Source organism: Coffea arabica, chromosome 11e, assembly GCF_036785885.1.
Source record: "Coffea arabica cultivar ET-39 chromosome 11e, Coffea Arabica ET-39 HiFi, whole genome shotgun sequence".
Classification (NCBI taxonomy): domain Eukaryota; kingdom Viridiplantae; phylum Streptophyta; class Magnoliopsida; order Gentianales; family Rubiaceae; genus Coffea; species Coffea arabica.
The window spans coordinates 10,854,721-10,866,448 of NC_092331.1; the positions used below are offsets into that span (position 1 = coordinate 10,854,721).

The 11,728-nt window shown below is 38.3% G+C and overlaps 2 protein-coding genes across 19 annotated transcripts; both read right to left on the reverse strand.

The window, feature by feature from the left end:
• Positions 1-376: 376 nt before the first annotated feature.
• LOC113719730 (uncharacterized) lies at positions 377-7,165 on the reverse strand. Of its 5 annotated transcripts, XM_072072669.1 has the most exons (16): positions 7,040-7,161; positions 6,689-6,814; positions 6,507-6,591; positions 6,261-6,363; positions 6,038-6,122; positions 5,480-5,566; positions 5,228-5,302; positions 4,584-5,044; positions 4,151-4,232; positions 3,869-4,045; positions 3,748-3,801; positions 3,470-3,562; positions 3,325-3,390; positions 2,552-2,598; positions 1,618-2,319; positions 377-1,117 (listed from the first exon to the last, which is right to left on the reverse strand). In XM_072072669.1, the coding sequence occupies exons 1-16, from the start codon at positions 7,049-7,051 to the stop codon at positions 736-738; spliced, it is 2,637 nt and encodes an 878-aa protein (XP_071928770.1). In that variant the 5' UTR covers positions 7,052-7,161; the 3' UTR covers positions 377-735. The 5 variants fall into 5 exon arrangements, with proteins under 5 accessions (XP_071928770.1, XP_027100819.2, XP_071928771.1 ...); XM_027245018.2 differs by having other exon boundaries at positions 6,689-7,165; XM_072072670.1 differs by lacking the exon at positions 5,228-5,302.
• Positions 7,166-7,594: 429 nt separating this feature from the next.
• LOC113717878 (uncharacterized) lies at positions 7,595-11,718 on the reverse strand. Of its 14 annotated transcripts, none has more exons than XR_011825177.1 (6): positions 11,459-11,704; positions 10,071-10,160; positions 9,494-9,606; positions 8,682-8,728; positions 8,150-8,461; positions 7,595-8,004 (listed from the first exon to the last, which is right to left on the reverse strand). XR_011825177.1 is itself a non-coding variant. In XM_072072212.1 (6 exons), exons 2-5 carry the CDS (start codon positions 10,128-10,130, stop codon positions 8,270-8,272), a joined length of 342 nt encoding a protein of 113 aa, XP_071928313.1. In that variant the 5' UTR covers positions 10,131-10,157; positions 11,526-11,718; the 3' UTR covers positions 7,595-8,004; positions 8,150-8,269. The 14 variants fall into 14 exon arrangements, 8 of the variants coding, with proteins under 8 accessions (XP_071928313.1, XP_027098516.2, XP_027098515.2 ...); XR_003454546.2 differs by having other exon boundaries at positions 10,116-10,157; positions 11,459-11,698; XR_003454544.2 differs by having other exon boundaries at positions 10,116-10,160; positions 11,459-11,697.
• Positions 11,719-11,728: the final 10 nt, after the last annotated feature.

Below are 11,728 nucleotides of genomic sequence, written 5' to 3' on the forward strand. Positions count from 1 at the left end.
AAATTGTTGGATAGTTTTCGACTTTTAGAAAAATCAATCGTTCTTAAGTTTTGAGAGAAAGAAAGACCAACAAAAAAGTCTCAAGTAAGTCCCAATTAGACGTATATTTTAAATGGATATCATTGAATATATTTTCAGTTAGATCTAGTCTTGTATTTTACATACCCATCCCGTCCAAATTGAAAATCTGGGCATGAGAGCCCATTGCCATTGGGTGCTGAGACTTTTTGCCACCTCCAGCTCAAATGTAAATGGGGAACTTTGGAGATTAGAGCGAGTGAAGAACAGAACATCATTCCGTTCGAGTTTTGCTAGTTTCACAATATTTTGGTGAAGGATGAAAAAAACACAAAATGAAAGTGTGTATAAACATGGATGAATTGAATGGAGCACAACCAATGAATCAAACTCAGAGAATAGAAAAGGAAATCTTCAATATGGACACGTACGTAGTAAGAATTATCATACTTGCTAGGTCCTCAAAAATTACTACTAACATATAATTAACTCATTTCATTTCATGCTCTTATAATCAATCCTGTGGGTGGACGCCATCTGCAATTCATTGGCTAAACTTTATATGCCCACTCAACTCAACAAGCATAACGCCAGCCAGAAGTCTTCCTTTCCTTCCTTTGACAGCATGCCTCTTCTTTCCCCGTACACGTCTCGTCTCTTTAATGTGAGCAAGTGCTTGGAGGTTACACAAACTTACCAAAAACATTCATGTACTAATTATACAGGAGAAGGGGAGAGAAGAAAATCCGGTTGTGGTCTTTGCAACAATATCCCACAAAATGGACACAAAGGTTTTCTAGATTCCTCAGGAGTGAGAGATTCAGAAACATGATTGGAGTCTAATGGAGATTTCGGCATTGTAAAAAGAGCCGTATGTGCTAAAGACGAAGCATATCTATGACAACATATGCAAAACCAGGTAGGAGTGTTAGGGCAGACCATCATGGAAACGGCGCACCGTCGTAGTTTGTGGCTCTGCCCAACTCCATCATCAATTCTCTCTCCCTCACAAAATGCAACTTCTGTTGATTCAAATGGAACAGGTGCTGAACAGAAACTACATCTCTCTTCCGCTACATAATCGCATAAGGAGCGAAGTCTGCCACCGAGAAAAAATATAAGCAGTTAATCAAATCAGCAGGAGGTTATCCGAATGAAGCAAAAGACAGGAAATGTACACTTTAAGTAGTACAAGAAGCCCATCACCCAGCTTCATGAATAACAAATTATATCATTCTTGTTTATACCCAAATACTGATGGGAAATCTGTAGTTTGTTTATAAGGATAGGGAATCATATACATATGGTATATAACCTTTAAAACGTCTTAGGAAACACCTGTTGCTTACTAGCAAAAGGGGTTCAATTGACACCATGGCAACAAAACTAGGCAATAAACCATCTAGAATAAAATTTAAGGTGCAACCTGTGAATTAAAACAAAGGAATAGAATCTTTCCTTCTAAATCCATCACAAAAGAAAGCGTATTGAATGGCCCAAGACAAAAGATCCAAGCACTTAAAAAGAAATGACATAAAGGATTTAGCATGCAACTGAAATTTATACATGCCAAGATGGTGAAAGCAATAAGTAGAGTACCTCTTGTCAATCTTTCCAATTTTTTCTGCGAGAACTTTAACATGATAGCTTAATTTATCAGCATTAGATGCAACCCATTGCACCATCTGGCCTAGTCCAACAGCTGTCCAGCATCTAGATTTTGAAAACTCAGCGGTGGAATTCGAAACAATTCTCAAGATGGCCAAGAAGTTAAAACACACAAGCCTTTCTCGTAGTTCCTTTTCAATGTTGCACACCAGATTTAACCAAAAACTTTGGTGCGGTTCTGCACCATCAAATCCCTCGAAGTCCTGCAGTTTACTATTTATTTGCTCTGCCTTCAGTTCTTTAAGAAATACACACCTGCTAATGACATTGAGCATGTGCAACTGACGGGATGTGGTGTTTGATAGTAGTTTACATATTTTAGATGAGATTGAAGGTGAAACCTCAAATTCTGATCCAAAAAAGGTTCTCATCCATCTAATCAATATATGCTCCACATAAGGGGGTATAGACTGCCTGAAGGCCAAAAATGGAGCTACAACGTCCCAGATAACCAGTGGCTTATTCACATGCTCAAATTGATTGAATGACCAAAATACATTATTCTTCCAGCTCATTAGTTCTCTCTCAGGTAAACCTGTAAAAGCTTCAAGTTCAGGATCTGGATGTGTGTTCAATGTAAGGTCCAGCTGCTGTCCTCCAATCCAAAGGAACTCAATGGCACCTTTTAAAGTCCTGGGTGATTTTGCCAAACTATAAGCATCTCTAAAGCAAAATACTCGCAAACATGTAATGCTAGACAGGACCCTTGACTGAAACTTGTAACAGTCAGATTTTATTATTTCAAAGAAAATCTGGGTAAACATGAAAGAGGGAATGGGTCTCTCACTTGAAAATTTTGCTTTTACCATGCACACTAAGGTAGTAGAAACTTGTATACAGCTTCGGAATATTATTAAAAACCAACCTTGCCTCATACATCGGATCTAACAGATCAGTGTCAAAACTGTGAACCTGCAAAACCAGGTAATGCCTCACCAAGTTGATCAAAGGATAACTATGAACATATCTGAAACAAATCATCACATGGAAGCCAATTTGATTTAAATCCAAATGAATAGGAAAAAATAATAAGAAATCAGAAGCCACTGCAGAAGTACAGGTCAAAAGAATATAAGATCAATTACCTTGGGCCATACTTGATAAATAACACTAATAACTATTAAAGAGAGAGCTAAAGAGCATAGCTATTTCAACTATGAAAGAGATTCAAGGAGTAGCACACCTGGAATCCCTTAATCTCATGCTTTTTTCTGTGAACAGCACATTAAGCAAGACTTGAGGGTCTAAAGCAATTATGCTTGAAGTAGGCCATCTAGGGAAGAACATGGCGGGCTCTAATTAAAAAAATTAAGCCTAACATGCATGAAGGACATGGTGGTTCTAATGCTCAAGAAATGACCCAAATAGAAACGCCGAAACCAACATCAAGCAAAATGTATATCTTTCAATATTTTACAAATTTATATTGTTAATTCTCCTGAGGTTCAGCTGATTGCATCCATTTGTTTAGTCACAAGAAAATCACATGCGGGTGAAGCTTGATTCTAGTCATCTGATGTATAATGTAAATACAAAGTGCTAAGAGCGCATGCAGACCTACATACCCAAAAAAATAAAATAAAATAAAATAACAAAAAAGAGCCTAATAAGAACTTTAGAAAGGAAAAAGTGTCATACCGCGGCCATTGCTAAGTTTCCAGGGGATAATGCCAAACCAAAGCATGAATCATATACGTTTGGAACCTACAGGGACGTGAGCAGCTTTAAGTTTACCATTAAATTCGTATGTAAGAGAAACAATACATAAATAGCTTCATCATACATCAAATTGGCTCCTCACGCCAGTGGTATTTGAAGGAAGTGGTACTCCACTCAGGACATCGTCATGCAAAATCCAGCAGCGGACAGTGTCATCCTAACGTTATGAACAACAAATAACAGTAAATAAAACTATTGGCTTTCTATTTTAGGCAAAAAATTTGACTAATAATCTTTCATAAGTTCTACAATGGTAAACTCACGAGACAACATATTGTTAAATTTGGAAAAGGTGACTCAGATAAGGACCTATTGCAACCGAGTCCTATCCATTTTACACACCTGGCTGCAGCTATACAAACAATTTGTGCCAAAGGCCCAAGCTAAACCAGTAACCTGAAGTATGCCACAAGAGTTAGCCACCATAATTGGTGGAAGTGTTAAAAAATTCGCACAAACTTACTATATGCTCATGAGCATCAGGACAGCACGCTTTGTCAAAGTTGCTAGATTTTAATTCACCAATCCAAACTTCTAATGATCCAGATCCTCTGCCAATAGCTAAGAATAGTTTGCCTGTTGATTCTATGGGCACAGTAAATGAAATCACAGAGGCTGGGGAAGAGTCAATGGTTGAAATCTGGTCACATGACAAAATGGAGAAGAGCAAAGAGTATGCAGTCAAGTCCTTTTGAAAGCAGTCAAACAAATAAGTGAAAGTGTAACAAAATTTAAGAAAAATAACCTCCTTCAGCAGAGAAACTAGTACATCACTAACTTCTGACGACTTCAGCAGTTGATTGACATATGCCTGCCATACTTTCACACTACAAAAGAACAGATTGCGAAAAGATAATTTGAGGAACTCAGAAAACTAAAAGAACTCGATGAAACATTCAAGAAATGATATTCAGACACCAATAGATGTTACCCAATAGAAAATGTTTGCACACTACCCTTAGAGCTCTCTACTTTTAGTTAAAGAGGTGACTAGTTACGTGTTTGCAGACAAGGTATGTCGGCAGACCTTATAAGTTTCCTGGAAAAGAAAAAAACTAAATAATTCACCCAATAGCTGTAGAAAATCTGTACTGAGGCGGCCCCCTTATAGAACTTCTCATAAGCTTACTATAAGTGCAATATAGTGGCATGACCAGTTCATTGATGTACCTACTTACCACCCATTAGAACTACCAGTAGCCAGTAGAAGCTGAGGGTTTGAAGCATCTGAAATATGCAGCCAACTAAGTGCTGTTATCCAAGAATCGTGTGCCTGGAAAAGTCCAATGAGTGAAGCAGTTGTCAATTCCCTAGAGTTTGTGCTAGAGTAGCGCTGTGGTTGACATATCCTCCAGAGTGATATTCTACCAGATTTTGCTCCAACTGCAAGCACAGAGCAGTTGCTTAGGACATAATCAGCAGAAGCTTCTTCAACCCCTGCAGTCAAGATCATATCGGGGGACCAAGCCACAACAAGTGATGCCAGCATCGAATTGCGAGATGCAAATTGCTCTGCAGTTATTAGTGACAAATTACAATCTTCTGGGCCTTTTTTGGCATGCTTCCGTCTAGAATCAGGCACAGCAACAATGTCACGCACATTATTATTTTTCAGGTTGCCACGTGCATTCTCAACTACCTAATTACAGAAATAAACATCAGCAAAGCAGAAAAAACCAGTTTCCTGTACATACAGATCGGAAGTATGAGATTAAGCAACAAAATCAAATATAGTTAATGATCATCTCTTCCGTGAAATGTGAATTATCAGAAAATATATGGACAAAGAGAAGCGTAGAAGGCAATGACAAGTGTACATTACTGTCAATGCCTTTAAGATGGACACTTGCTGGGTATCTCCGCAACTTTGGTCCATCTGAGTGTCATTAATTTGCTCCTAAAAACAAAGCCAAGAAAAGGAGATCATGATCCTTAGATCCAACTAAACAACAAAGACAACCAAATTGTGGAGTCAGTAAGAGTGACATTTAGTTGGGAGAAGAAGTCCAAATAGCAGCGAATAGCAGAGTTTAACTGAAACTGCAGGATGGATAGGGAATCTAGAAAACCAAACCTCTACAATTCCAGATGATAAAACGTCTGATTCCTTAAAATTGACACTCGCAAGATAAGAGTGAAACATCTCAGAAATATCTGCAACCTAAACAAGTTCAGAGGAGCATTTACTTCAAAGATCCTGACGAGTTGACCATTAGAAGAGAACAGTGCATCGATAAGTTTCTCTATAAAAGTGATTGATGCTGATTTGCAGAAATAATACTTAAAAGCAGATGTGGAGTATCCCGGAATTTCATGCAGGCAATAAGATATATGCAGGGAAAGCTGTCAAAATAATTGTTTATCCCCTTTTGAGTATGACGAATGGATGAATGTATCTAAGAGGGTGACAATTGAAATGATTCTTCTATTTTAGATATGAATCTTTAATTCCAGTAAGCACACTAGTCCATTTTATAACAACATCTCTTAGACTTTCGTAGCAGAGCTGGTAATAGTTCAAAGCTAAATTTCCAGAGAGAAACTAGGTCCTCGAAACTGGTATGTTCTTGGACTTGAAGTGCACCCATACTAAGTAAAAAGCCACCTACAAGTTTGGTTGCTGCATTTTTACCTCTATCCACTCTGCTGAATACTCGCAGCAGGGCATACGATAAAGCTTCACATGTCCATCAGTGCTGCAAACAGCAAGCAAACAACTACACCGAGTAGAGCAAAAAAGACGCATTTAGTAAAAATAAAAACGAACCACATCATCCGTTAGAAGGGAGAAAAAATAAAATTTAAGAAGAAGAAGAAGAGAAAAGGCATATGTGAGATGCAAGAAAGAATAGTACCCTGCATTAGGAGCATATCCAATTGGAGACCAAGAGATTGACCGGACACAAGGACGAGCATCACGAGATAAACTAGTAGGTAAGATACAAGGAGCGAGGATATCTGCCAAAACAGCAATTGGAGAACCAAAACAATCAAGAAAAAATAGTCAGAAAATCCATCATCATTTCGCGAAACAAAAAATGTAAACTGGTGAAATTACAGATTTTTACAACACATAAATGGTGTCTAAAAATGGTGTAAACCTTGTGGATGAATCACTCCAATTGGAAAAGGCTTGTAAGCAGGCAATGTGATGAGGCCTCGTGGTGCAACTGGAGTTGCTGGATTCTGACAACAAAAACGAATCGAATCGAAGAAAGTAGTAGTAGCAGTAGCAGTAGTAGTTAAGGGGGGATGGAATAATAATAATGGGTATTAGGATTACCAGAATGGTAACAAGGTGGCCGGATGCAACTGCGATTAAGTTCTCCTCGGACCAAGCTACGGCGTTCGGGTAAGACGGCGACGCCACCAGCGCAGCCGCCTGGAACCTCTGCTGCGACATCGTTTTCTGGAAGGAAACAGAGTGGACAAAATAAACGAGGTGGAGGAGAATTAGAGAATCAGACGATCATGGTTTCCGTTGGAAGGAAGACAGCGAAAGTTGGAGGGAAAATCCTTTCATCTTTCTTGTGCGCGCGACGACGCGAGAAAGAAAGATAGATTACCCAGCCAGGGATCGAAACTGCCTAGCTGCGAGAATAAAATAGAATAGAATCACAGATTAGCTAGCAACCATTCTGCTCATTGGACTTTCTTTCACTTCTAGTCGTCAAGCGGCACCAGCCAGAAGAACCCTAGTTCGAAACTTGGACTCGTCCGTCTTCCTCTTGTTTTAATTTCTACTATTTGCTCTTACTCATCATTATCGTCTATGAGAAAAACACAAAAATAGTCCCTCACCGTTTGAGTTTTGCACCTTATTTTTTTCAGGAGTAAATCTTATACTTATACACACTGTCACGGTTGGATGTACGACACACATGCAAAATTTGAGTTTCAAATTCAAATTCAGATTATATATCATGCATTTAACGAGGAAAGTGTATACACATATAATGTCAGTGTAAAGAAAATTAACCCTTTTTTCAGTCCCTCAATTTTAAAATCATGCATTTCAAAGCTTCACATATAGGAAAATTTGTGTTGTGTTGTAGTTTCTTTACTTTTAAAATGGTGTACTTTGATCTTTTACATGTCCAAAATGCACATGAGACGAGATGACACTTTCTTATTCATTATCTTTGTGAGGGAAGCAACTTTCTAGCAAGTCTCCAAACACAAAATACCATAACTCAATATAGGGGCTTCACATCACATGCCAACGCCCAAGATCAGGATTAAAGGATTAAAGAGTACAAAAATACGAGGAGTATCTCAAGCCCTCCGGCATGACGCTACAATTTTTGACTTCAAGGTGCAATTTCATTTCATGCTATCAAAATGAAGCAAAGCTCCAGCCCTCACTCCCACCTCCAACAACTTACAACCGAGACAAAACTATGCATGCCTCTATACACTGGAAAAACTGGACCATCAAGATTTGACGGAGTAAACTTTGGTGAATCTCCAAGCGCCTGAATCCAGCTTTATGCAAGAGGACAAGGATGTTTCTTTCTCTGCAAAATTTGGTCCCAACTAGAAGGATGCTGGATAAGGACATTTACAAGTACAATACAATTGTCTAAAGTTCTGGTTCACCTGCAATGCAACAGATTCATTAGCATTAGCTTTCATAATTAAACCACGACCATCATAATACGGTCCATTTAGCCAAGGGAATCCTCTATTTATGTACAAGAGTGGAAGTGAAAAAGCAAGATAATGCCAAAGATGAGGTCTATACCATCATCATCATCGCTTATGTTAAAGTCGTCTTCGTCATCATCAAAATCAATGTTCTGCAACAATTTTCAGAGTTTTGGTGCATCTATACCAGATGCATGCATCTATGATATTTGCCGTGCTAACAGTTGATCCCACATCCCCCTCCACCCAGGCAGGGAACTGGGGGGGGGGGGGGGTGAGTGCTAACAGTCTTGATTGTTACAAATACCAGATTATAATCACCATCATCACTATACTCCTCTTCTTCCTCTTCAACGTTTTCATCTTCTTCCTCCTCTTCATCCCCCTCCTCCTCATTTATTTCTTGACCCTATTGCATTTGAGGTGAATAGAAACAGAATTATCAAGACAACCGACTATGACAAGCGAAGAAAGCGAGTAGAAAGATACATTCATCTTCTCAAGAATCCTTACTTCTATTGTGCTACTGAATAAAGAAATCACTTTCTTTTACTTCTGCTGTTTGGTGTTTCAATCTTCTCTACTGAAAGAGAGAAAGCAGTGCTTAAAACAAGCAGTGGCACTCTTACCTGACACTTCTGCTCAAGCTTTTCAAAGACATCCAACTTCTGCATGTCTGCCACATGAAAATTACTCAGTATGAAACTTTAGACTCTACAAAAGGCAAGCAAAAGAGAGGCTTTACAGCCAGTTAAAGCCCTTGAAGCATCACTCCGGTGTTAACAATCTAGCACAGTCTGGTTCGTGGGAAACAAGTTTCAATATTTCTCAAGTCCTGGTTTTGGCGCCCGTACCCCCCCCCCCCCCACCAAAAAAAAAACAACATTTTAAACAGAAAAAACTATCCTAGGTACCAATTAGTCAATTACTGGTTCCCAGAACCAACCAGTGAAAAGTAAACAAGTATAATTAAGCTTCTTTTTGGTGCGTAAATAATTAAGATTACAGATATTGATGATTTGATCTTACAGAGTTTAACTCAAAACTTTTATTCAGAGAAAAAAATGACATGGGACCCCTAAGCCCACAGTAGTTGAAGAGATTTAATTCTCAATTCCGGTTTTTCTCAAGACAACCAATTATAAAAAATCTTCAGATAAGCTTAGATTTCAATTCAATTACTTTACAAGATGAAAGGCAAGTAAACGTAGAGATTGATTGATCACTGATTCAGATACGCTTTCTTTGTACCTTTCAAATGCTTACAATTCACTGCCCCACCACAAGACTTAACAGACTCAATCTATTTTCAATCAGCTCAGATTCATTCAATTGAAAAGAAATTTTTCACAACCAAGAAGGTGATCAAGCAGCTTACAAGAAAGGAAAAGTTAGGTAGACAAGACATATGATAAAAGGCAACAAATTCAGTTTTAGTTACTGGAAATAGTTCAAATTTCACTTGCTTGGCAGCATGAAAGCCACCACGACCAAAGCCATTATGTCCTCGCCCTCCAAATGCCATGTAACAAAATGTTCTTCTTTGCTTGCCTCCTAACAAAAAATAGGCCAGAAAGGTGCATCATTATCCCGTAAACCTGAGCAAAAATAGGGGCATATACAAGGTACTGATATATGTCGTTCTAACTTTTCTAAAAGGCAACAGGTGGAACAATGTGGTTAATTATAGCTATAAATACCAAAATTTGGTTTACAGAGCTTCTCAAAAAAGGTCAGGGCCAATCTTTTCCACCATTTTTTTCCGGCCCAGGGGTGGGGGTGGGGTGGGGGTCTCTTTTCTTTTGCTATTATTTAAGAAAATTTTCTTTGTTTGGGTAGAGTATTATTCCAAATAATTATTTGGAATAATTACTGTAGCACTTTTTGTGATGTGATGTACGTGAGATAAAAAGGTGGATTGGAAAATGTGTTTATGATGCAAACGAAAATTTTTTTTTGGAAAAATTTGCTATCCAAACAGAACATTTAACTGAAGAAATCGGTACTCCTATACATACAACTGCGGAAGACAAGTTTCATCTAAACCACCAAAGGAGTCCTACCCTCGAGAAATTCATATATCCAATCACGTGGTTGACGTTTATCTGCTGGTGGAAAAAAAAGAGTAGGAAATTAGAAAAGTTTAGTGAAGGTGATATCACTTCCATGACAGCAAGAAAAAACTGATGGGGAAGAAGGAATGCACATCTTTAGGCATGGTATGCTTTAAGCATTTCTTATCTGTTGCCAACAAATGTCCAATCAGCTATGGTTACACATCATTAGATATTATTCTCAATTTAGAGGCCGTTTAGTTAAGAGTTACTTGGTTGACCAGAGGGAGGGTACATATATCAATTTCTGTAATGTAAAGTCACACTTGTAGTCTACATGATTATGCTAATCTTACAGGCTCCATTAAAGATCAAGGAGAGTCCACCGTAAAATCCCCAAAAAATGAACTTTCCCTTTGCAAATACTCCTTACATAAGTTATAAGCATGTGAAAGAAAAAAAGTGATACTTTTCTGGTGCTACTTGTTCATTAGGCTTTAACTATTCTGCTGCCTCCGCCTAATGCAATCATCTAGCTATTGTTCCTCAGATTCTATATGTCCATCAATGGGCGCCATGCCTACTGATATTTTTCCTCATTCCAAATGAAACATATCCACTCTGATGGAAAAAAAGATGATCCCAAAACTCACCAAGTGAATTTTACACTAATGAAGTTGAGAGTCGATTAGGATGTTTTTCCTTATTTCTAATGAAACATATCCACTCTGATTGGAAAAAGGATGATCCCAAAACTCGTCCAGTGAATTTTACACTAACGAAGTTGAGAATCGATCAGGGTAGCCATATATTCATTGCACATAGGAAAAAGCCAACACGACAGCAAAAAATGTTGGAGACACAAAAGCTCTCTGATTTCATTATGTTTCACAAGCCTAAATTGATTTTTTTTTTATTGCATGAAATAAAAGTCTCTTAGCGCAAACACATTTCCATCTCCCAATCAGCTTATATGAACGCTGGAAACTGAAGGAAAATTCACCACTCCAAAAATGGGGAACAGAAAAATAAAAACCACTTCCCAAATTGCAAATGTACTTGTTTTTTTTTTTTCCAATCTGAACCTTAGGCATTCAATTCTAAACCTTTAATCCGGAAGCTAAATGTTAAATCAGCTCTAGCTCTAAGAATTAAAAACTCAACAAATTACGCTCATTCGATTTGAGGCTGAACAAGAAATTCCGTCTACATAGCCAATATTCCATGAGCGAACCTCGCTATCAAAAAGGAAAAGAAAAAAAAAGAATAATTCAACCCAAAAAGATGCTCGTGAAAGAAACCAATTTCCTTCTTTAAAAAGCTCTCGAATTTAATCAATATCCAGAATTTACCTGAAGTTCCGGTGTTTTGCAGGAACTCCGGCGAGTTTAAGAATTGGGGAATGAAAAAAAAACATACAGAGGTGGAGACTGGAACTTTCTAGCTATGGCTGGCCTCCAAAATTGGAACAGAGGAAGGAGGCGGCGGAGGAAGTGTTGGCGCTGCGGCGGAGAAAGAGCAAAGCCTGAGACTGAAACTGGGACAGGGAGTCTGGGAGTGTTCACGGAGAAATTAAAAAAATTCGTAAGCCGAGCCTCAGCAGAATTACGATTGTGCCACCA

Excerpts from the sequence above, each read along its gene's own strand:
- LOC113719730 (XM_072072669.1), bottom strand. Across the intron at positions 6,364-6,506 it reads TGGAGTGATTCATCCACAAG|ATATCCTCGCTCCTTGTATC; the intron begins GTTTACACCATT and ends CTGTTTTGGCAG. Across the intron at positions 5,045-5,227 it reads CCATCTTAAAGGCATTGACA|GTAGTTGAGAATGCACGTGG; the intron begins GTAATGTACACT and ends TTCTGTAATTAG.
- LOC113717878 (XM_072072212.1), bottom strand. Across the intron at positions 8,729-9,518 it reads GGTGGCTTTCATGCTGCCAA|ACATGCAGAAGTTGGATGTC; the intron begins GCAAGTGAAATT and ends TTCATGTGGCAG. Across the intron at positions 8,462-8,681 it reads AGCTTGAGCAGAAGTGTCAG|GGTCAAGAAATAAATGAGGA; the intron begins GTAAGAGTGCCA and ends CAAATGCAATAG.